The sequence below is a fragment of the Molossus molossus genome, unplaced genomic scaffold (genome assembly GCF_014108415.1).
Source record: "Molossus molossus isolate mMolMol1 unplaced genomic scaffold, mMolMol1.p scaffold_m16_p_21, whole genome shotgun sequence".
Classification (NCBI taxonomy): Eukaryota; Metazoa; Chordata; class Mammalia; order Chiroptera; family Molossidae; genus Molossus; species Molossus molossus.
In genome coordinates, this window is record NW_023425357.1 from 31622614 (window position 1) to 31648539 (window position 25926).

General features: G+C 39.1%; 1 protein-coding gene across 1 annotated transcript in view; it reads right to left on the bottom strand.

The window, feature by feature from the left end:
- The window catches only part of HYDIN (HYDIN axonemal central pair apparatus protein), a 404418-nt gene that overhangs the window by 269400 nt on the left and 109092 nt on the right, over window positions 1-25926 (bottom strand). The window contains exon 10 of the mRNA XM_036274275.1: window positions 8015-8114. Coding sequence (XP_036130168.1) covers window positions 8015-8114 — 100 coding nt within the window. The remainder of the gene's footprint in view (window positions 1-8014; window positions 8115-25926) is intronic.

Sequence of the window (25926 nt, forward strand, 5' to 3'; positions counted from 1 at the left end):
CATGTTTTTAGATTGAATAAGCATATCAAGTACCAAGTAGGATAAATAAAGGCAAATCCATCACAATGAAACTGTAGAACACCAAAGTAATTAATATCCATCTGTTGAAAAGATAGATAATCTAAAGAAATGACAATTAGACTGCAGTAGATTTCTCATGTCAACAATTTAGTCCATTGTCCATGCTATGGACTAGGAAGCAAGCAGCCACATGGAGGGGACACAGATAGGGTTCATATTACATTTAAAAAGAAAACTGACCTAGTTATGATGTTGATCTTCCTGACCAAAAACATGGGCATACATTTCCATTTGTTCAAGTTTTCCTAAATTTGGATTCTATATGCACAGATATTTGTATATCATTCCCTGTATTTTTCTTTATGTTTGAAATATTTAATAACTGAAAATATAATTTAAACTGTAGTTAATTAAGAAAATAATTTCTCATTCAAAGGACTAAGAAACCTTACATTATTATGAGGTTGCAGTCTAATGAGTTTTGAGAAAGAAAAGCTACATATACGTAGAGTATGACTTATTACTCTGAAAACCCAAAAGTGTTTTTAATGATTGGGGTGATTTAGCTTTTTGTTTCCTAAATCTAATTAAATCTCCACTCTTTAGTTTAATTAGGACAATAATCCAAAGCCTTAAATTGTGCTCAAAACTCAGATGTTTCTCTCTTATAATGTACAGCATGAAAATGGACAATGGGGTTGCATCTTAACTGGGTCTTTGAAGGAAGCAGGTGCATATGAACTCATTTCCACCACGTTGCTTTTCTGCATTTGACTCTGAGGCACCCATTAGTGATGTTCTCTAGCAATACATTTCACAGTTTAAATCAGAAAGTGTTGCTTCCTTGGAAGTTCCCATATGGTGATCCAAACCAAATATATGCTGTTTCTCTCTGAGTTTTTTTAAAAAGGTAATCTTTGTGATTAAATTCCGAATTTCTACATTCCACTGAAAAGTCGAGATAGATGAAAGATCAGTTTCAAGACCCAGATCAAACCGTCAGCAAGTCTTTATAAATATCTAACATGCAGATTTAACTACTTCTAATAAAATCTGAAATCTTGACATGAAAACATTTCAGTTTCAGATTAATCACAAAAAGATTTTAGTGATATTATATCTGCCATAATCAGATCTTAGCAGGTCATTCCCCTGCTTTACAGCCCCTCAGAGATTCCCCAGCGTACTCGGGATGACGCCCAAGGTTCTTAGTCTGGCATTCCAGGGCAGACTTCCATGAACTAGATCCTACCTCCTACTCCAGTCTCCAGTGTGAAATCCCTGCCCCCACCACTACCCTCCCAAGTCTCTCTATCTCCCTCCGTCTCTGTCTTTCTTTCTGGCAGCCACATCCTAAGAACATGTGACTCTTGCCATTTCATGCTCTTGTTAATGTATTTTCACAACGTATATCCCTGCCTGACATGCCCAGCCACAACCCCCACTTTTTTTACTTCAAGGGTCACGTTCTCTGGGGAGCCTTCCTTGAAAACCCTAAGACTGAGCTGTGCATCCTATACTATCCTCTCCCATTATTCATTCACTGGCAAGCACTGCACTGTCACTGTCATTTTGTGTGTCAGTTTCCTCTGCTCATTCCTGTTGTCTGGGGTACAAACTATGTTTTTGTACATCTTTGTACTCATTTAGTCTAAGTATAAAAGCTTTTGAAAGAAAGAAGTGTGCAGTTGGGGATTACGGGTTAAATTTCATGCTTCCCAAGAGGCCTCCCTTAAGACCAGTGATCATAGTTTGCTCTGCTACTTCCTGTCTCTGAACGTGCATTCACATAACTGCACATTATACAATAATGAAAATGAAATACAATTAGGGCTACAAGCAACACCATGGGTAGGCATGCAGATTAATTTCAATGATGTACTTTTCAAATACAGGCAGTACTGAATTGTATTGTTTAGGAGTACATACTGGGGATAAAACTATAAATGAAAGCGAAGAGATAATGATCATCAAAGACAGAATGGAGATGAGCTCAAGGGGAGGTTAGGGTGAGTGGAGTGTGACTAGGAAGGAAAACACTGGGCAGCTTCCCGAGGCTGGAAATATTTTATCACTGATCTTGGTGGCAATTACATAATGTTTATCTAACAATTATTTTTTATAATTTATGTGTGTGTATTAATTCCCTATTGTTCTACAACATATTACTACATATTTTTGTAGCTTAACATACAAACTTATGTTAAAAGTTCTGGAGGTCATATCTGATCACTGTGTTGTACACCTGAAACTAGTATAATATTGTATGTCAACTATAATTGAAAACAAATTTTTAAAGTTCTGGAGGTCAAAAACCCAAGAAGGGTCTCACTGGGCTAAAATCAAGGTGTTGACAGGGCTCCTTTCTGTGGGCTCAAGGAAAGCCCAGTTTCTTGCCTTTTCTAGGTTCTACAGGCTGCCTGAATTTCTTGCCCTTTCCATCTTCAAAGCAGAAATGACTGGTAGAGTCTTTCTCAAATCACATCACCCTGACACTGAGACTGATAACTTCTGCCTCCCTCTTTGGCATTTAAGGAACCCTGTGGTTATATTGAGCCATCCACATAATCCAGGATAATCTCCCTTACCTTAAGGTAATTAGCAGCCTAAATTCCCTTTTCTGCCTTAATTCTCCTTTGCCATATGATGTAATATATCCACAGGAACATATTCACAGGTGCTGGGAGCATGAGCATGTTTGGGAGGCCATTACTCTGCCCACCACAACGTGTATTACGTATATACATTTCTGAATCTATGTTCTATTTCTTAGTGACAAAAGGTTAAAAATTAAATTGTGGTATATAAATAAAAAGTATCCATATACAACCACAAAAAAATGATACTTTTAGATTTAATGTTACAGACTACTAGCTAAACTTTTAAAGCAATGTCAGAACCATTATGTAAAGTATGCTATCAGTTATGCAAAAAGGTGTGAGGGGGAAGTATGTCTATATGTACTTGCTTCTATCTCTCAAAGCATATAGGAAAACAAAAGCAAAGCAAAATAAAATAAAGCAAGGGTAAGAGCTTTTCAATCTAAGAAGTATTTCTTAGTGACCTGAAACCAAAAGGTTTCACCACCCCTTTGAAGATAATGTAAGGAATCATTACCAGCAGGGCTGGTAAAGACACACAGAATTGCATGGAATTTACAGGGAAGATAGTATGGAATTACTATGTAAACAAAACCCTTCCCTAGCAATTGTATCTTTTAAAATACCACTAACAGCTTTGGCTTGTGTAGTTCAGATGGTTGATTGTCATCCCGTGCACCAAAAGGTGGCAGGTTCCATTCCTGGTCAGGACACATACACAGGTTGTAGGCTCAATTCCCAGTAGGGGGTGTACAGGAGACAGCAATCAATGTTTCTTGTCTCTCTCCCTCTGCCTCTCCCTACCTCTCTGTCTAAAATCAATAAAAACATATTTTTAAAAATACCACTAACAAAATTAAGAGTATCATGCAGATGAAAAATTATACCATTCGGTTTACCTAGGATGTGAATTCTGTGGCAGAATCAGAACACAAATGGAAAAATAGATAAATACTAGTTATGTAATGTTTGGGAACCTCCTGGAGAGCAGCCAACACCCCTGGAATATGGCCAAGTACAATGTCCCAGGGGAGCCATAGAGAGGAGGGAGATCCTGCCACCTGTGGCATGGGGGCCACTAGAACATTTCCAGCTTGTGTCTAAGCTGATGTGCCAACACTTCCTCCAGACCCATTAAGACATCTGGGATAGATGACACTGGTCTGAAGTGTAGAAGCAGACTTATGTCAACACAGAAACTCCTAGTTCATTCTGCATTTATCCTGAGGCCATCCTGAACATCCCACAGTCACAGGCAATTTTTTATCCATTCATACTTTTTCATTTATTTGCTCATTCATTTGATCAATATTTATTGAGTGTTCTTAGCTTTCTGGTGCTAACAGTAAAAGACGTAAAGTATGATTTCAATATATAAATATTTAAAATAGGTAAAAACTATATTATTTTGCTTAGGGATGAATTCATAGGTGATAAAATTATATATTAAATTAATAAAAATTACTATCATAAAAGTCAAGGCGACAGTTACATCAATGGAAGGTGAGATAAACATCATCAGAAAGGGACACACACCTGGGGGAGGTGGACGGCAGCAGTCTTGGGTCAGGTGGCCTATCCTTATGCACTGTTCTTAGATTGCCTGGCCACTTTATACACAGAGAAGAGTAACTATGTAGATATTGACCGGTAACATTCAGTATAGCAGAATAGTATACTAATGATTGTGTGTTCTTATCACACACCCCCAAGTTAAAATAATCACCACAGCCATATTCCTTGGTGACCTACACATAAACAGCAAAGGCAAGTAGCACTAGCTCCCCTAAAAATTAAACCCATTTTCTCATTCTTATGTACAAACAGGCAACCACAGACCAGAAGACATTGGAAGGAACTCTATGAATGCAGAATACCCACACCACTCTGGAATTTCCTAATAAATATCAGTATTTCTCTGGGCATCCTTATTTAATAGCTTTGAGTGGTACTTAGTGTCATTTATTACTCATGTTTGACTATTAAAATCTTGTTCTTTGACAACAGATAATCAATCCTGTAGGTCTAACATTGGACTGTTAAGATTTCCAAAAAAGTAAAATAAAAAGTGGAGGGAAGTATGTAAAAAAATTTAAAAATTTCCCAGAGCTGAAATGACACAAGTCATGAGACTCAAATGACCCTAGAAAGCTGAGGAGGATAAATTAGAAAAACTCATTCTTGGACATAGCTTCATTACATTTCAGACCCCAAGTGAAAAAAGAAAACCCTAGGAAATATTGAGAGAGAAGTAACAGGCCACCTATAAAAAAATGATAATTAGGTGATCTTCAGACTTCTGAATTTTTACAATAAAGTTAATACAATGTCTTCAAAGTTGGTGAGAAGAAATTATTTTGAACCTAGAATTCTATAGTCAGCTAAACTACCATGCAAGTTTGGAGTCATAATGAGACATATTTAGACATTCAAGGATCAAAGTTTGCAGCCCTGGCCAGGTAGTTGTGGTTAAAGCATCGTCCCCATACACCAAAGTTGCAGGTTCAATCTCCGGTCAGGGCACATACAAGGATCAACCAATGAATGCATAAATAAGTAGAAAAACAAATTGATGTTTTTCATGTTTCTCTTCTCTCTCAAATCAATTTAAAAAAACAGGATCAAAGTTTTTCTTTTATACAACCTTTCTAAGGAGGTTATTTGTGCAAAGTGAAAATGAAAAGATGCAATGAAACACACACGGAAAAAAATTTTTTTTAATCCTGGATAATATTGTGTAGGAGGTGAGTAATCTGAATTACAGTAAGAAGCTGGTAGGCTCTAAGAGAAACGTCTTCAAGGAGAAGAGACTAGATTCTAAAACAGATCGGAGTGGAGAAATGAGGAATTAGAAATGACAGGGAGGAAAAGTTCAAAAGCTGTACAAGAGAGTCAGATCAATTATGAAGTAAGCTAAAACAAGGCGCAATTGTGAGAAACTGATGAACAGTAAAGAGAATCTACTTGATATCAACTTTAGGAATATTCTTTGAGTGATTAAAAGTTATAACACCTGACCAACAGGAGATAAAATGCCATCTGTGAATATAATTTAGCCCTTCAGTGTATAAAAGTTATGTAGACAAATAGAAGACATTTTAAATATAGTTATCAGTCATGATAATATAAAAGCAAACAACTCCCAGAAGTTGAAAGGGAGAAACAGAGTGGAATGGAAGTGGGCAGGTTAGGGGTCTCAGTACCCTTACAAGTCAAGAGATATTACAGAGTTGATGAAACAAAATATAGTTTTAAGTATATTAATTAAGGCTATGAATAAAATTCATAAAATAAAAATGTTAAAATAATTAGATTACTAGGGGCTGAAGTGAGGATGGAACCACCTACAAAGGGGCATGGGGAACTTTATGGACTGATAGAGACATTCAATACTTGATTTTGGTGGTAGTTGCACAGTTGTTATGGTTTGTAAAAGTTCACAAAACTGTACCCCCCAAAAGGGTGAATTTTACTGCATGTAAATTATAACTCAGCAAGTCCAGGAAGGGGTAGAAGAAATGTATGAACTAAATCCTCATCTTTCATATTGGGGATTCAAAAGTATGTGTGAGGTTGATAAATCAACAAATAACCATATACAAATAGAATTAGCAACAGAAATTACCACCACAAGAAACAGCTAAAAGTAGACTGCTATTTAGCATTGTAAGCTTACAATTTACATGTTTCACTTTTCATTGGCATCAGCATTTGTTTAAGGTTCTGAAATATTTGTAAAGTACAAAAAAGTTCCCAGAGTAGTACAAAGAACCGTACAAAGAACCTCTGTGCATCCTTGGCCTAGACATCTGAATGGCAAAAGATCCAATCCAAGTTCACATGCTGCCCTACGAGTCGTATCTCTCTAGTCCTCTTCAATCTGAAATAGTTCTTGATTCTTTTCATGACTTTCAAGACCTTGATATTTTTGAAGATCACAGGTTGGTTATTTTGTTTTGTTCTTCACTTTGGGTTAGTCTGATATTTCCTCATGATTAATTAGACCCAAGTTAGGTATTTTGTGCTCTAACATCATTGAAGAGATGCTGCATTCTCACTGCATTCTAGCAGGTGGTCCAAGAAGTTCATTCCCTCTATTACTGCTAGTATTAACTAAGATAACATCTACTAGCTTTCTTCAGTATAAAGTTAATTTTCTCCTCTTGTATTTTGAAGGAGAATAATTTGATATTATGTGAAATCCTATTCCACATCCCACTTTCCCCCACTTTTAAGATCCACTGATGCTTTTTACCTGAATTGGTTATTACTATGATTGCCAAATGGTAAGTTTTATTGAGTAGATTCAGAGTCCTATTTATTCAATGGATTATAATCTATTTGTGTCATTATTTGATCCTCAATTTGTTCCACATTTAGTCAGTGGGAGCCCCTTTGCTGGTTTCTGTGGCATTCTGACATATCCCTGTCATTCTCCGAGCATCTCCTTACTTTCCAGAGCTCCTTCTCTGCTTCAACTCTAGAATCACTCAGTTCTCTAGGGTTCCTTTTAGTGGAAAGTGAGATTTAGAAATCAAGCTTTGGGTTCTAGGTGTGCTCATTGCGACTAACTGCTCATTGCTATTAGGGTCTCGAAGCTTCCAGGACCTCTCAATGGACATGGCTGGGAAATATGCATACGTATGCACACATACACATTGACATACAGGGGTAGGCAAGAGGTTTACAGTTGTTTGTATGGAAAATAATGCCCACCCTTGTATATATTTATTTCTATATCTCTGTATATTAACAACTGTGGTTCATAATGATAACTCCAATTCCATTCTAATATGAAAGGATTCATCTTAATTCTCCTCCTTTCCATGTTTGTATTTCTCTCCTCCATGAGTAAAAATACCAGCTCTTGTTATCCTCAATATATTTACTTTTTTGCTTAATTTCTTTCTCTATGTACAATTTCCTGAAGTGATCAGGTTGTCACCCTACTAGTACACACCTTATTGTGGCTCTGGCCACTGCCAGACTACCTTCCCATCCCACCTGGCATACGTTATCTTATAAAAATCTTAACAAGAAAAAAGTAAGTAGTCAAATACTACAAAAACAACAACAAATAGTTTGTAAGAATCTGTCTTAAGGAATGTTCTTACTGCTCTAAAAATCAAGGGGGAAACCCAGATCCATGGTTTCCCATCCCACCCCCACACCACAGTTGCAGTATACTTCAAAGTTTGTAGAGAGAAGTAAGTGCATAGCTTAACTCCATTATTCTTCTATTGATGCCGTGAACTGCCCATAGCCTAAACTCTCTCTCTCTCTCTCTCTCTCTCTCTCTCTCTCTCTCTCTCTCTCTCTTCTCTCTCTCAGGCCTCCCACTTTATGCTCTGGGCATGCGTAATCTGCCTTTACCACACAGAGGAAGTCTTCACCTGAAATGTCACAGTACACAGTCAGATGGTAGAGCAGGGCTTCCAAAGGGTTAAAGTACACAGTGATTTCAGTTGATGAGTTGGGCCAGACATCACCTTCCTAAAAAACATGAAAGAATCATTAAAAAACAATATGATGAAAGGAAGGTACTACTTTTAAATGTTATTATTATGTTAAAACTGCAGGAAAATGGAAGGAAATATTTTTTATGATGGGAGAAAAGCAGTATTTTACCCAACAGACTATTAATCTAGGCTACTTATTAAGAGGTGGTACAAGTTGGAAACGAACTTCAAAAATAATTTCAGTGAGTTCATGAATACACAATAAGTTTATATAACTAATAGTTATATTAGTTTATAACTAAGATACTTAAGGAAGTTTAACAATTTGTGTATTCAATGAACCTTTGTTGTATGCCCACATGTGCCCAGCCCTGGGCTTCAGAGATGAAGAAGGGTGTGGTCCAAGACTGCATGGAGCTCACATGTTAGACAGATGATAAATGGGTATATCAATATTTTATAATATACCCGCTAATGTTGTGCGTATACAATAAGGTCCAAATGGGCCACGGAGAATGAAGTACCTAACTCACTTGATGGAGGGACTACATTTTTAACTTCTGAGGTGATAACATAAGGAAATACTCTTATTCTATGAAAACATAGCAATGGCCTAAGGCACAATAATGGCCAGATCAAATCCTGGTTCTGATCCAGTGTGATAGTTCTCATTTTAATTCAAACCAAAGTCTTAATAAAGAAACCAAGTTTAGAAATTTTGCAATGCACATACCATATATCAGAATTCCCTCGAGGCAATTCTTTGAAAAATATTTTGTGCTAACCACATAACCTGGGTACTCTTCATTAACCCCGTAGGGCTGTAAAAGTAGATGCTAATCACCTGCCTCAAATAGTTTCCTAAAATCTGACAAGGTCATATAGATCAAATGCTTTGCCTAGCAGCTCAGTAAATAGCTGTTTAGTATGATTGATGTTATTTTTATGCCACTTGGAAAGACTAAGATGAAAGTACTGGAAAAACTAAGGGGGAAAAGTGTGGTTTTTTTCCTATGATTTTTGTCAAGAAAGCCAAGTAGGGCATGCGTGATAAACATGTCCAAAAATCTATTTGTGGTGGAGCCTAGAAAGGAAAGGAAAACTAAGGAAGGATAAGTAATTAGGCTCCAGTTTCAGACAGTCCCCAGTGCATATTCCATTTCCAGTCTAGCTAGAAATGAACATATTGCTGGAATAAAGAATCAAGCAGAGAACAAAATGGTCTAAAGTGCAGATATCCAATGGGGGTGGGGAGGTGACAGAAAACTAAAGCCAGTGCGGGTTTATTTACAAAAGCAACAGTCTGATCAATGTGCTTCTCAGGCAGCATCCACCTGACTTCAGAATGATAAAAGGGCACCGAGTCTCCAAAACATAGCAGTGAGGGCTATGAGGGCCATGTAGGTCCCGGGAGCTCCATCTCCCAGAGCAGGGGGATGGAATGAGGGCTCCATGAGGGCAGGCACTGTTTTATCCCCAGGACCTACACCAGAGGGGGCTCATGTAAGTGTTCAACACATTCACTGAGTCGGCCATGTCCATTCTCTTTGCACTTTGTGTAGTTATTAGCAGATGCCTATTCATCTTTGCAGTCTATTGCTGCCATTTTCTCCTCGACTGGAACCAGAAAAGTCATACAACTGAAAGCTGGAATGATCTATTCCCTTTAAGATCATGCAGGGAATAGAAAATCCCTCAGCACTTTCACTTATTTGGCCTTTTCACTAAGGCACTTTTCCAAACCTGATAAATGGCCAGTACTTGGCCCCTTTGGTTACTGGGGCCTTAGTGACATGGAGTGTTAGGAACACTCATGAATATAATGAACAGAGAGCCCAGGCAGAAGAGGTGGCTCGTCCATTCACTGGGGGATCAGTGGGTATTGCATCTCAGAGCACCTGCAGACCTGGTTTTCCTCCTAACCCATGGGACCAATGTATTGCCTGGTGGGTATAGACTTGAGTCTGTTTGGGAGTGTAGACTGAACACAGCTAAGTTGTTCCTATCCAAGCTGCCTGATTGAAGGGGCCATCTTGGAGGATCCCTAAAAATAGCTAGAAAAGTCTCACCAGAATGGTAGGAAATGACCCCCAAAATGATACACTGGAAGTCAGATAAGCTTAGTGCATGCAGGCAAATTCAAGGGCTTTATAATTTGGGCTAAGCCAGATCACTTTCAAAAGCATTATCCCAGCAAGAGAATCCAGGGTCCACATGTAGACAAGAGGGCAATACACTTATGTTCTCTCCTAGAAGTTCTCTGGGACACCCCCCCCCCCCCATGAAAGAAATCTGATGATCAGAACTGGTAAGCTGGAAAATGACAGGATACACATGCTCCAGAGAGGCAACCAGAATCCCCACAGAGGAGGAAGTGTTGATGTCTGGATGTGATCCATGAGAGGATCGTCTGATATGGAGGCTCCCTGGAGGCTGGGAAGCCCTTCTGCTTGGTGAGGGAATACCAGTGCCAGGGAATCGGAGTCCACAGGGTTCAGACTGAACAAATGGGACTGTAGGCTCAGTGTTTTCTTATCCTGGGTGGCAGCTGTTTTATTGTGCCTGTGACATTTGCTAGTAACTTTCATCTTTACTCAGCCCAAGGAGATAATTCAAGCATAGTCCTATCCTAAAGGCCTCTCCTGAGCTTCTATTAATATGCATTAAGAGGGCTGTGTGGCCCTGGCTGGTTTGGCTCAGCAGTTAGAGTGTTGGACCATGGACCAGAGAGCCCCGGTTCAGTTCCCGCTAAGGGCACGTACCTTGGTTGCAGTTTGTCCCCAGCCCCGGTGGGGTCGTGTGGATGGCAACCAGTCAATGTGTCTCTCTCAAATTGATGTTTCTCTCTCTCTCTCTTCCTCCCTCTCTCCCTCCCGCTCTATCTGAAGATAAATGCAAAAATGTCCTCAGGTGAGGATAAAAAAAAAAAAAGAGGGCTGTGTGTATCTGTAAAAACAGAAGTGGGGTCATTCAGTTTCCTCTTGCAGAAGGATGCTTTCAATACTAGGTCATTTGAGGGAGTTAGAAACATGTACAAGGACTTTTATTTTTCAGTTGGGATTAAAACAAAAAATTAAATAACATATATTTCTTTATAGCAAAAACTCAATAAAGCATTTTCTAGCAAATCAGAGAGAGCAAACCCCAGAAACAATCGGCCTACAATGACCCCACTTTCACTTATATATCTTTGAAACATTTGATATTATTTCTCCAACACTTCTGAAATGAACTTCCTTGTCATTTATGTATCTGAAAAGAATTTTTCTTTCTTTATTGCTCAGTTCTAAAGTTTCTTTCTAAAAACGAAAACATTCAGAATTTTTCCTACTGGCTCTGACATCAATGTCCTCTCTTTCCAGTCTATGAAACCAGTCTCGTCACACAGAACCCCTGATGTTCTTTCATTCTGCATGCCTCCCCTCTCCCATCACTGTCCATTGTCCGCCGCCAAATGAGAGACTGAGTATATGGGATATAATTGGTAAGTGACTATTACCTTCTTTACTAAAAAAAATTGTCAAAATGGCCTTCAGTTATATTGTAATTATCTTCCTTGTTGGCCTTAATGTTTTGTTTTTCCCTCACATTTATAACTGCATTTTACATATTAATCAAGTGACCTGCTAGAAGGAATCAACTTTGAATTTTCAGGTCTAATGCTGACTCCCATAATGTGGTTTTTGGCCAAATATTAAATATCCCTGGACATGAAATTTCATGTTTCCTCTGGAACAAGAGCAAACAAATGACTTGACAGACAGTTCCAATACTTTCTGGAAGCTGTCTATGAATAGACTGCCACTTGCTCAGTGGTTAGAGCGTCAGCCCGAGCACCAAAGGGTCATGGGTTCAATCCCTGGTCAAGGGCACATACCTGGGATGCAGTTGGATCCCTGGATGGTCAGAGCGTGTGCAGGAGGCAACCAATCGATGTGTCTCTCTTGCATCAATGTCTCTCTATATGTCTCTCCCTCCCTCCCTCCACTCTCTAAAAAAAATTAAAAAATCAATCAATGAAAAAATATCCTAGGGTAAGGATTTAAAAAAAAGTGCTCCTTAAAAAATTATATTGCCAATGGTTAAAGATCTCTCTTACCCACCACCCCCTTGAAATCCTTAAATAAATAAAAAAAATAGTTTAAAAATCACCTTCCTTCTTCCCTCCCTTCCTTTTATCCTTCCTTCCAATGAAGGGTTATTTCCTGAAAATTTTACAAAATCAAAACCTGAACTGCAAAAACAGAGAGTTACATATATGTTTAAGTACTTGGTTTATCTGGAAAGCAGTTTACAATACCTGCATTTACCATATAAAATAGTTATTTTCTCCTAATTTACATTTAGAAGAGTGATCCAAAAGTTTGACTACTCAAATGTTATACTTTCTAATCACAGCTCTAATGTGACAAGAGACTGAAGTGCTGGTATATATTACCTAGTTCAATCTTCACCACCTTGTGAAGTAGTATTAGCCCCATTTTAAAGATGAGAAAACCGAGGCACAAAGAAGGACCTCATTGAAGGCCACACCAATAGTAAGTGGCAGAGCTGCATTTCTATCATATTTTTTTTCTTTAATATCCTCAACTCTATTGCAATGATAACAAAAGATCAGGCCTCACCTTTCTCACATCTTAAAGAAACGCCAGAAGAAATTTTATTTTTTTTTTTTTTTTTTTTTTTTTTGAAATTTTTATTTATTTATTTTTTTGTTACAGATATTTTATCTTTTTACCCCATTGGCACCCCCCACCCCACCCTCCCTCTACCCTGTCCCCGGCTTAGTTGTCCATGTCCATTGGTCATGCATACATGCATATAAGTTCTGTGGTTTATCCCTTCCCACCCCCCCACCCCCCATCCCCTCTTCTGAGGGATGTCAGTCTGTGCCCCACTTCCATGTGTCTGGGTCTACTGTATTCCTCAGACTGTTATGTTCATTATATTCCGTATATAAGTGAGATCATGTGGTATTTGTCCTTCTCTGCTTGGCTTCTTTCACTTAGGATAATACTTTCCAGGTCCCTCCATGTCGTCTCAAAGGATAAGAGATCTTTCTTTCTTACCGCTGCATAGTATTCCATTGTGTATATGTACCACAGCTTTTTGATCCATTCGTCTACTGGTGGACACTTGGGCTGTTTCCAGATCTTAGCTATTGTAAATAGTGCTGCTATGAACATGGGGGTACATATATTCTTCCTGCTTGGTGTTTCAGGCTTCCTAGGGTATATCCCCAGCAGTGGGATCACTGGGTCAAATGGAAGCTCAATATTTAATTTTTTGAGGTAGCACCATATTGTTTTCCATAGCGGCTGCACCAGTCTGCACTCCCACCAGCAGTGTATTAGAGTCCCCTTTTCTCCACACCCTCGCCAACACTTGTTTGATGATTTGTTGATGGCGGCCATTCTGACAGGTGTGAGGTGATACCTCATTGTTGTTTTAATTTGCATCTCTCTGATGATTAGTGATGTTGAGCATTTCTTCATATGTCTCTTGGCCATTTGTATGTCCTGTTTGGAAAGGTGTCTATTCAGCTCCTCTGCCCATTTTTTAATTGGGTTCTTTGACTTCCTTTTGTGGAGTTGTATGAGCACTCTGTATATATTGGAAATTAACCCCTTATCTGATACATCATTGGCAATGATGTTCTCCCATACAGTGGGTTGCCTTTCCATTTTGATGATTGTTTCTTTTGCTGTGCAGAAGCTTTTTAGTTTGATGTAGTCCCATGTGTTCATTTTCTCCTTTATTTCTGTTGCCTTAGGTGATGTATCAGTGAAAATTCTGCTCCGTATGATGTCCGAAATTTTGTTGCCTACATTTTCTTCTAGAATTTTTATGGATTCACGGGTCACACTTAAGTCTTTTATCCATTTTGAGTTTATTTTTGTGTATGGTGTAAGTTGATGGTCTAGTTTCATTTTTTTGCATGTAGCTGTCCAATTTTCCCAACACCATTTATTAAAGAGGCTGTCTTTACTCCACTGTATGCTCTTGCCACCTTTGTCAAATATTAATTGAGCGTATTGCCTTGGGTCCATTTCTGGGCTTTCAGTTCTGTTCCACTGGTCTATATGCCTGTTCTTGTGCCAGTACCAGGCTGTTTTGGTTACAGTCGCTTTGTAGTATAACCTGATATCTGGTATTGTGATCCCTCCAACTTTGTTCTTCTTTTTCAAGATTGCTGTGGCTATTCGGGGTCTTTTTTGGTTCCATATGAACTTTTGAAGTATTTGTTCTAGTTCTATGAAATATGTCGTTGGTATTTTGATGGGGATTGCATTGAATCTATAGATTGCTTTGGGTAGTATGGACATTTTAATTATGTTAATTCTTCCAATCCATGAACAGGGTATGTGCTTCCACTTTTTTATATCTTCCTCTATTTCTTTTTTCAATGACCTGTAGTTTTCTGCAAATAGGTCCTTTACTTCTTTGGTTAAGTTTATTCCTAGGTATCGTAATTTTTTGGAGCGATGGTAAATGGGATTGTTTTTTCCGTTTCTCTTTCTGTGAGCTCATCATTGATGTACAAGAATGCCGTCGATTTCTTGACGTTAATTTTGTATCCTGCTACTTTGCCAAATTCATTTATTAAGTCTAATAGATTTTTGATGGATTCTTTAGGGTTTTCTATGTATAATATCATGTCATCTGCAAATAATGACAGTTTCACTTCCTCCTTTCCAATTTGGATCCCTTTTATTTTTTCTTCACGTCTGATTGCTGTGGCTAAGACTTCCAGTACAATGTTAAATAAGAGTGGCGAAAGTGGACATCCCTGTCTTGTTCCTGTTCTTAATGGAAATGTTTTTAGTTTCTGTCCATTGAGTATGATGTTGGCTGTAGGTCTTTCATATATGGCCTTTATTATGTTGAGATATGATCCCTCTATTCCTACATTGCTGAGTGTTTTTATCAGAAATGGATGCTGGATTTTGTCGAATGCTTTTTCAGCATCTATTGATATGATCATGTGGTTTTTATTCTTCATTTTGTTTATGTGGTGTATCACGTTTATTGATTTGCGAATATTGTACCAGCCTTGCATCCCTGGAATGAATCCCACTTGGTCGTGGTGAATAATTTTTTTGATGTATTTCTGGATCCGATTTGCTAGTATTTTGTTCAGGATTTTGGCGTCTATGTTCATCAGGGATATTGGCCTGTAGTTTTCTTTCTTCGTAGTGTCTTTTTCTGGTTTTGGAATTAGAATTATGCTGGCCTCATAGAATGTGGTTGGAAGTCTTCCTTCTTCTTGAATTTTTTGAAATAGTTTGAGGAGAATGGGTGTTAGTTCTTTTTTGAATGTTCGGTAAAACTCCCCTGTGAAACCATCTGGGCCTGGGCTTTTGTTTGCTGGGAGAGTCTTGATTACCTCTTCAATTTCCTTAGTTGTTATTGGTCTGTTCAAGTTTTCTATCTCTTCCGGGAATAGTTTTGGGAGACTGTGTGTTTCTAGAAATTTGTCCATTTCGCTGAGATTGTTGAATTTGTTGCCATATAGTTGTTCATAGTAGTTGTTAACGATCTTTTGTATTTCCGTGGTGTTGGTTGTTACTTCTCCTCTTTCATTTCTGATTTTGTGTATTTGGGTTCTCTCTCTTTGTTTCTTGGTGAGTCTAGCTAAGGGTCCATCTATCTTGTTTATCTTTTCGAAAAACCAGCTCTTTGTTTCATTGATCCTTTGAATTGTTTTTTTGGTCTCTATGTCATTTATTTCTGCTCTGATCTTTACTATTTCCTTCCTTCTACTTGCTCTGGGGTTTTCTTTTTGTTTGCTTTCTAATTCTTTAAGCTGTGAGGTTAGACAGTCAATTAGAAATTTTTCTTGTTTTTTGAGGTAGGCCTGTAGTGCTATGAACTTCCCTCTCAGAACTGCTTTCGCTGCATCCCATAGATTTTGTGTTGTTGTGTGTTCATTTTCATTGGTTTCCAGGAAGTTTTTAATTTCTTCCTTGATCTCCTCGGTGACCCATTCATTGTTTAATAACATGCTATTTAGCCTCCATGTGTTGAAATGTCTTTGCATGTTCTTGTTGCAATTGATTTCTAGTTTCATGCCATTGTGATCTGAGAAGATGCTTGATATGATTTCAATCTTCTTGAACTTGTAGAGATTTAGTTTGTGTCCTATCATGTGGTCTATCTTTGAGAATGTCCCATGTGCACTTGAGAAGAATGTGTATTCTGTAGTTTTGGGGTGTAATTCTCTGTAGATATCTATTAAATCCATTTGGTCTAGTGCTTCATTTAGAGTCTCTGTTTCCTTGCTGATTTTTTGCCTAGAGGATCTATCCAGTGCTGTCAACGGGGTGTTGAAGTCCCCTGCTATGATTGTATTGTTGTCGATTTCTCCTTGGAAGTCCTCCAGAAGATTTTTAATATATTTTGGTGCTCCTATATTGGGTGCATATATGTTTATCAAGGTTATATCTTCCTGTTGGATAGATCCTTTCAATATTATGTAGTGGCCGTCTTTGTCTCTAGTTATGGTCTTCATTTTGAAATTTATTTTATCAGATATGAGAATTGCTACCCCAGCTTTTTTTTGCTTTCCATTTGCTTGGAAAATTTTTTTCCATCCCTTCACTTTCAACCTATGTGAGTCTTTTGTTGAGAGGTGGGTCTCTTGTAAACAACATATAGATGAGTCATGCTTTCTTATCCAATCAGCTACTCTGTGTCTCTTTATGGGAGCATTCAATCCATTTACGTTTAAGGTGATTATTGATATGTACTTATTTATTGCCATTTTTGTTTAGTGTGGTTCTATTTTTCTTCCCATTTCTACTGCTAATTACAGCAGTCCTTTTAACATTTCTTGCAGTGCTGGTTTGGTGCTAATGTATTCCCTTAGCTTTTTTTTGTCTGGGAAGCTCTTTATTTGATCTTCTATTTTGAATGATAGCCTTGCTGGGTAGAGTAGTCTTGGATTCAGATTCTTGGTTTTCATGACTTTGATTACTTCATGCCATTCTCTTCTGGCCTGTAGTGTTTCTTGTGAGAAGTCAGCTGAGAGCCTTATGGGGTTCCCTTTGTAGGTAACCTGTTGCTTATCTCTTGCTGCTTTTAGGATTCTCTCTTTGTCTTTAATTTGTGGCATTTTAATTACTATGTGTCTTGGTGTGGGCCTGTTTGGGTTCTTCTTACTTGGGACTCTCTGTGCTTCTTGAACTTGAATGCCTTCTTCCTTCACCAAATTAGGGAAGTTTTCTCTCACTATTTTTTTGAATATATTCTCTATCCCTTGCTCCTTTTCTTCTTCTTCGGGGACTCCTATGATGCGAATATTATTACGTTTCCAGGTGTCCCATAGTTCTCTTAAGCTGTCTTCCTGTTTTTTAATAGTTTTTTCCTTTTGTTTTTCTGATTGGTTGATTTTTTCTACCCTGTCTTCTAATTCACTGATCCGGTCCTCAGCTTCCCCTACTCTGCTTTTTAAACCTTCCAATGTGTTTTTCATTTCGGATATGTCATTTTTTATCTCTTCTTGTTGGTTTTTAATTTCCAATTGGCTTATTTTCAGTGTCTCTATGTCCTTACTCATGCTGTTCAGCTTCCTCAAGATCATGGCTCTGAATTCTAGCTCTGTTAACATGCCTAATTGCTCCACATTGATCTCATCTTCGGTGGAGGTGTCTTGCTCTTTCATTTGGCTTCTGTTTCTGTGTTTCACCATTTTAGCTATCACTGTGGGCTTTGGAGCCTGTCAAGTTCTCCCTGTGGGTGTTGGTGTTCTGCTGTTTGTGGCTCCCTCTCCTGTGTTTAGATGAGCGAGGGAGGACCCGCGTTGAACACCACTGTCAAGTCTTACTTTCCTGGTTAAAGTTGCCAGCCCAGGAAACGTACTGTTATCCTCTAGCTTTTTGCCTGGAGGCTAGCAGTCTAGGTTAATTGATCAGTTTTGGGTTGTCAGTTGATTGAAAAACTCCCTCTGGTGCTCAGCCAAGGGGCTTTCAGGAGGGTGGGGCAGATGCTGGTTGTTAGTGAGCCTCAATTAGCACTTCAATGGCCCACAGGGTGGGGTTGGATCTCCGAGGGAGGGGCTGCTGCCTCTCCTCAGAGCCCTGGGAAGGAGCAATGTGGAGAGGTCCCGAGTGGCTGCACTCAGCCAAAGCTCCGAGCGCCCTCCAAACCCCGAGTGTCCAGACACAGTTCCAGTCCAGTCCGCCCTCCCTCCGCCGGAGCCCAAGGTGAGTGGCTGTGGCTGTTTCAGCCTCTGTCCCGGCTGCGCTGCGGGGCCGTCTGGGAGTGTAACCCGCGGGCGCCGCTTATAGCTCAGGCCGCTGCCGAGCTGCCGACCGTGCGCTCCCAGCCCCGTCTCGCGCCTTCGCAAGCCTACCGGGATGGAGTCAGTGTCCCTCGTTGTATGGTCCTCGCAAGCTGCTTTTCTGTTGCTTTTTCCTGTCGATTTGTCTGTGTTATAGTTGTAATTCCAGTTTGGTTCTGGGAGACGGTCTGTGTAGCTCCGTTCACTCCGCCGCCATTTTTCCAGGTCCCCCAGAAGAAATTTTAAAACTGAGATGAAGACAGCGTGACCTGGTGCTCCTGTCTGGCAAACATAATAGGACATCCTGCATCCTCACATGCTCAATTATCTTGGAAGATGACTCACAGGAGGTCTTGGTGTATGACAGTCAACATTAGTATTTTGCAGCTCTTGAGAAATGAATTGGTAGATCTTTATCAAGCGACCCTGGTTGGGCCAGGTTTCAGTCAGCTCAGAACCAGACCAGTGAATAATGACTTGAAGAGCAGCTAGAATGTGTAATGAATTCCAGCATGTTCCACCAAAATGGAAATATTTTTAACTACATAAATAAATATTTTCAGCTATCTTTTCATATTTAAGGAAAATTTAAAGAATTTCTCATGGGAAGTAAAAACATCCTCTTGAAGTCAAATTTATATCAATTAATCAGAAAAAAAGAAGCACTGATTAGAAGCTATAATATGTTTCATTATCCACAGTTGCTCTTTAGAGCTTATTGGACAAATGAGAGAAATCATAGCTCTCCTTTGTTGTCTCAAGGAGAAATAGAAAAAAAATGGAAGCTAAAATATTAAAGGTAAACTATGCTAATTATCGCTGAGATAAAAGATCTAATTGGCACATGACATGCAAGGAGATTTTTCTATTCCTTTATATCTCCTCAAACAAGAAAATAAATTCAGTAAAGCTTCGTTTCTCAGAATAATAACCAGAAAAGTTTCTAAGAGAGGGGTCTAAGATTTGGTCATCTGTCGGAGGAAATTTCACAAAGGATCTGTTCTATCTTGGGTGAAATGCTCTAACCCACATATGGTGAAAATTGCAGTGGGGTTGATAGAGCTGAGAGAGTTCTGGGTGATGATCATTCCTTTCTCTGGAGAGAACAGACTTGTGTCTTTTCCAACAAGGATGGATGTCAACTTATTCAATGAGCCATGAGGAACCTAAGACTTCCTTAGGCCTCAGTACACCTACACTATCTCTCCAATACAATTGTGAATGTACCAGTACAACTGGAAAAGGTTTGGCCAAGTACAAAGTTTTGAGGCCAAGCAATTAAAAAGGGGGGCTGAAGGATGGGAAAACCATACAGATGGAAGAGCTGTGACCTGTCAAGGACACTTTGTTTTCAGCAGATCCCTGTCCTCCTTTCTCCTTTCTGATGTCCATTCCCAAGGAGTCAGCTCCCACACGTCTGCAATGTGACTCACAGCTAATGGTACACGAAGTGGATGGAGTTTGCAGTAAAAAGTTTGACCTTTCCTCTTTGGTAGCCATCTGGGCTTCCACCCAATCTAGTTCTGCTGAGCTCACATGCTATGTCGACTTGAGAAAAATAAACTAAACTAAATTTGAGCTGTGCTTTCAAAGTCTGAATTGCTGAACCGTATGTTTTCTGCAGGCTTAAGTGACGACAAAGCATGGTTTACTATTACTTACATGATAATAAAGAAATGATCAAGTTTCCCTTCTTAAGGCTTATTTAAATGAAACTGAAGCTTTCCTAGGGCTACTGAATGACTTTTTCTTTGATGGAAAAGATACTTGCTAACAGAAGCAGAAATGTTTTCCTTGCTCACCGACCTCAGCCAATCAGCTAGGACCAGTTTGGGCAAATATTTTTAAATTCTCAGACCTTTTTTTGAGAGAATAACAAGTGTTGAACATTCAGAAAATGGCGGCGTCTTAGAAGTGCGACCCGAGCCGGCACAGCAGAGTGCAGGGACAGGGCCAGCACATCTGCGCTGTGATTTCTCAGCAGGCTCCTAGATGCGCATGGAAATCAAAGGCTTAATTCTCTCTTTTTGCCCTGTGATATGCTTCTGCCTCTCAATTCTCAGAATTGTATTTTTTGTCTTTGAACTTCTCTCACTCAGGTACCCATGAGACTTAAGGAGAAAATATAATAAAATGAGACTGTCAGATTCTGCACAGCCAGAGCCCATCTAGTGAAATGGAATATTATATTTCTGAAAGTAGTCAATTCCAAAAAGGCACAAAACATGCATAATAGACTCAATTTTACACTTCTTTCCAAAGGGAAAAAAACTATATGGAAAGAGGTGGCTTGAGAAATGATCCCATATTCTACAGCACCCAGAACCTTCGCTAGGTAAGGAATAAGTGGCAAATTTTGGGCTAATTACATTAACACTCTGAGACTTTATCAAAAGAATTGACATGAGGAACTTGATCTAAATATAGTAATATTCACAATGTTTTAATGACAGAACAACAATTATAGTTACTGTTAGAGTATCAGTAAATTACCAAGTAAAGCTTTAAAAAAATTATTTCCAGACCTCTGTTCTGTATCTGCCCAGGTCTGCCTTGTGGTCACTCTGGGTCCTTGCCTGCTCCTTTCTCCACTCCTGCTCCTTTCTCCACTAGTGACCAGCTGTGGGGTCTCTCAAACACAAACTTCCCCACCTTTGCACTCTGCAGCCACATCAGTACCTGAGACACCCCATCATTACTCCGCAAGTTTTGAACAACAGACCCTATGCAACGTTATGCAATGAGCATGATGAGAAGAAAGTGAGCCAAGACAATGGGACCAACCAGGGCCAAGTGGTGAACAGGTTACGGAACAGTATAAGAACTTTTGGTTCTAGAGTTTTAGTCAGTTATTCTTATTGCACTGAGTCAAACTACTTCTCATACAATTACAGTATAATAATAAAACTTTATTAAATTCAAAACCATTACCGCCTCTTGGCATTTTAGAGACAGTGACTGATTTCTTTATCTTGAATACTTGCTTTAAATTGAAAGAAAATCTAAAATAGAAACAATGTTCCCATAAAATATACAATATGCAGAGAACACAGTAAGGACTAGACTAGCCTGGGTTTTAGCTGGCTTATTTGAAAAACCAAGACATATGGATATAGGTCTGAAAAAATAAGCATATCATTTCTTTTTTTTTTTTCAGACACTAAGGTAACAGCCCCTCCCCCCTTTTTAAGTTTACCTCATATGAAGACAATGTCCTTTTTCAGTGGACACAGAGGCTGAAGAGGCCATCAGAAAGCAAGGTGGTCTCTAAGCCCCTAGATCAACCTTTATTTTATTTTTTGAATAGGAGATTGATTGTTAGATCAGTAGGTGACTCTGCATGATTTTAATCTTCTCTGCTCTGTAAACTCAACTCATATCAAGAAGTTAATTAAAATGAAACACTCTAATAAAAAACTAATGGCTGATACATAGCCCAACTGTCAGAAACTAAATAGTGGCTTTGGCATATCTGGTCTGATATGTGAGCAAGATTCAGAAGAGAACTTCAGTAGAAAATGGTGATGAAGCAACCATAACGGGGTAGAAAGACATGTAAGACAGGCTGATGAGCCCTCAGTGGGCTGGCTCTCCTCTTAGCCATCCTTCTCTGTGAATTCACAGCCTCTCCTCACTTTCCAAGATCTCTAAAGGTCAGCACCTGAAGGCTCTCTTGGGTCCTCTGCAATTTTCCTTTTTTTCAGTCTGTTCTTAGAATTTCCATCCACTTTTCATGCCTTCCATACAAATTTAGCATTGCATTTCCAAAACTTTCTGAACATCTACTGTCATCTCAAATTCAATGTGTTCAGAACCAAACTCATCATCATGAACTGTTCTCTCCCCTTCCCCCCCTCCCTCCCCTTCCTAGTTTCCTTCCTCCCTCCATTAATTGGCCCTGTGGTAGGTCTGGGGCACAGATGAGGACAGGGCACTTCTGACCTCAAGGAGTTCAGAATCTGTCCCCAAATTGGATCCAAGTATCCTATCTTTAAAAAACAAAAACAAAAACAAAAAAACAACTTATTTTATGTACAAGGCAACCAAAGCCAAGAAAGACTGAATGGTTTGTTTAAGGTCACATTTGCTATTGGCAAAGCCAGAAATTAAACCCAGGACTCCTGACTTGCTAACTTCTATCAAAGACACAATTCTCCCAGCTATTCTAGTTCAGATTCTGAGGCGACACATGATTCCTCACCACGTTTCACCCTCAATGACCAGTCAATCAAAAAGTACTTCAATGCCTTTCTTTTTCTTTCTTATTTGTCAATTACAGTTGACATTCAATATTATTTTATATTAGTTTCAGGTGTACAACATAGTGGTTAGACATTTATATAATTTATGAAGTGATACTCCTGATAAGTCTACTGCCCACCTGGCACCACACATAGTTATTACAATATTATTGACTATATTCCCTATATTATACTTTATATCCCCATGACTATTTTATAACTACCAATTTGTACTTCTTAATTTTAATACCTTTCTCTTGAACATCTCTCACGTTGCCATTTCCTTTGCTTTCCAACCATTACCAGGCCAACCATCCAGGTCAGCATCACTATCACACATCACCCTGAACTGGCTCCATGACCCTCCAAACATTAGCACATTCCCTGCTTGACCTGCATCCACCCTCCCACTCTCTATCCACCCTCCTTCAATTGTGGCTACCAGGATAGTATTTCTAAAACAGCTTGAACACATCATGCTCCTGCTCTGAACCCTGCGGTGAGCATCCTGTGTGGGAGAAGAGGTCTCTGGCCATGGGGAAATACTGCTTACACTCTACTGCTCGAATTATCTTCTCCTGAACCAGTATTTGACCACAAAACTTCCTTTGCCAAGCAGCACACGTTACCAGCCCTCAGATCTAGTGTTTGAAGAAATGCACTGTAGGCTACAGCACAACAGGTAGACCAGGCAGCCCAGATTTCCTCTGTTCTCCTTCCCAATCTTATTTCTTATATTCTCCATGACTGCCTGCTCCCGAAAAACTGGTCAGTTTATGGTTATGTAACATACCGTGAAATAGTTTCCCTTTTCTTTACTTTACTTCTCCAACTAAAAATATTCTCCTTCTTCCTCTCCACTAAATTAAATCCTATCCTTCCTCCAATATATAGTTAATATCTCATCTCTTCTATAAATCCTTTCCCAACTCCCTCATCCCAAATGACTAGAGCATTTATCAGAAAACAAAAATCTCAACAGTGGAAAATACCCATAGTTCGCATTTGGGTAAAGAAGTTAAAATGGAAGAATTTCCCCATCAAATACCTTCAAAAGTAATTTACAAGGTAGGATTATACTACATTCACAAGAACTGTATTTCTATAAAACTATCAGAATCTTTAAGTAGAGGGGGAAGAAGATTTAACATCAATAAATAATTCACTATAACTGACACTGAGTTCTGTTGTTTTAACCACAATAACTTTACATGGTCACTAGGGAAGTTTCTTGCCTTCATTTTCATTTTGCAAAAACTGTCAAGAACCAGCTAATGAATACTCTCATGAGAAGAAAACCCAAATAGTGTACAGAAAAGACAAAATTATTACAGATGCTATAAACACTGTTATACTTTAACTCCCCTTCCTACTTCTGGTGATTTTTCTTTTCACACAATATAAACGAAGTTAGTCTCATTTATAAGACACCATTTCTGTGTATCACTGTTTTATTTTATTTATTTTTTCCCCTCAATTTTTATTAATTTGTTTTTGTTACAGATGTTTCTCCTTTCCTCCCCCTAGACATCCTCCTCCCCATCCCGCCCCCCTACTCCCCCAGCATTCTTGTCTATGTCCATTGGTTATGCATATATGCATATAAGTTCTGTGGTTTATCTCTTCCAACCTTCTCCTGCCCCTCTCTTCCCCCTCTTCTGAGGTTTGTCAGACTGAACCCTACTCCTTTTTATGTCTCTGGATCTATTTTGTATCACTGTTTTAAAGAATGTTTTTCTTCCTAATGTTAAAAAGATGCCTTGTGATAACGCCCAATTCAGTTCCTATCTAGAATTTAAAGCAATCATAATTAAATGCCTTATTTTAATATACATATATCTCCATCAAGAAGCTTTGGGTTTTGGAAGTGAGCACGAGGAGAAGAAATCCCAGGTAACCCTAGTCTTTCTACTTCTGAATTGTACAAGACATGCCTGCGGGTCTCCCCCTCTTTCTGACCACCAGTGCTTGCTATGCCTGAGTCACCCACTTCCAGAAGGATATGAGAAACAAGGTAGCAACTCACCAGCCTGGGTATCTAGTGCCTGCTGGGAAGAATCCTCGGCTGTCTACCTCTGGACCTTACCGGCATTTCTAGGATTATCATGACCGTTTGCTCACCCCTGCCTCCATTTGCTGCTTAGATTTGTAATGCCTTCCTAATCTTTTCAACATCTTTGGGCTTGACCTGATTTAACAGATATCTGTCCTGCCCTTCCAAGACTATGTTCATCTTGATGGAACTTCTTGCTGGTTTAACTCATCATATCTGAATATCCCTTTGCTCAATTGATATGAAAGAGGATTCAGCTCCAAACCCACTTCTCCAACCTATTTTCCAATGTGAACCCTTTATTTCAAACAACCTGATCCATTCAAACAATCTGGACCCTTGAATGAACCATGCCATGCACATCCCCAATTTGGTTTCCAAAAGTCCTACCCTGCAAGACCCAGTTCAAGACTCTGCTCTCAAAAAGCCTCTCTAGCTTCTTGGTCTGATAATCACCTCAGCCTCTAAACTAATGTGCCATCTTCATTAATGATTCCTGCAGCAGATCTCATAAAACAACAGTCCCAAATAAAGTTTCCAAGGGGAAGGCTCTCTCTCAGAGATTACAATGCATATTATTATATTAAAGAATTCTAGATGTCTTACAGTAAATTTAAAACAATATTGAATTAAGTTCTTCTGAAACTTATTTAGCCATGGAATCCCTTTTCTATGTCACATCCTTTACTAAAAATTTGGAAGTGCAGACATAGGAAAATAGGTCTACACAAGTCAGTGGCATTTCCCACAAGTTACCTTGTATTCTAATGTGCCCTTGTGCCCATGTCTTCTCTCCAACTGATTTGAATGGTAACAATCTAGCAGCTCAAACTAGCTGTGGACTTTCTCAACTCCTGTTGCTGTCTTTATCCTCAGATCACTCTTCGCTTGCTAAGTGTGAGGTAATGCACAGTGCCTAGCTCACAGTAAATATAGAAGATGAGATGCTAACTACTTTCATTTTGAGACAGTGGGGCAGAGTGGTCAAAAGTTTGGTGTGTGGAATCAGACAGACCCTTTCTAACTCTGGCTCTGTTCTCACTAGATAAGACAGTGAGATTGAGGATTATGTATGTTTTGTACATCAATGTCCAGTACACACTCAGAGTGCCTGGTATAGAACATGCAGCATTTATTGAGTGAATTAAGGACAAAGTAGGTTTCAATCATGCAATTTTGTCCACCAGGGGTATTTGGCAATATGCAGAGACAGTTTTGATTGCCACAACCAGCATCTGGTGGGTAAAGATCAAGGTTGCTATGAAATATC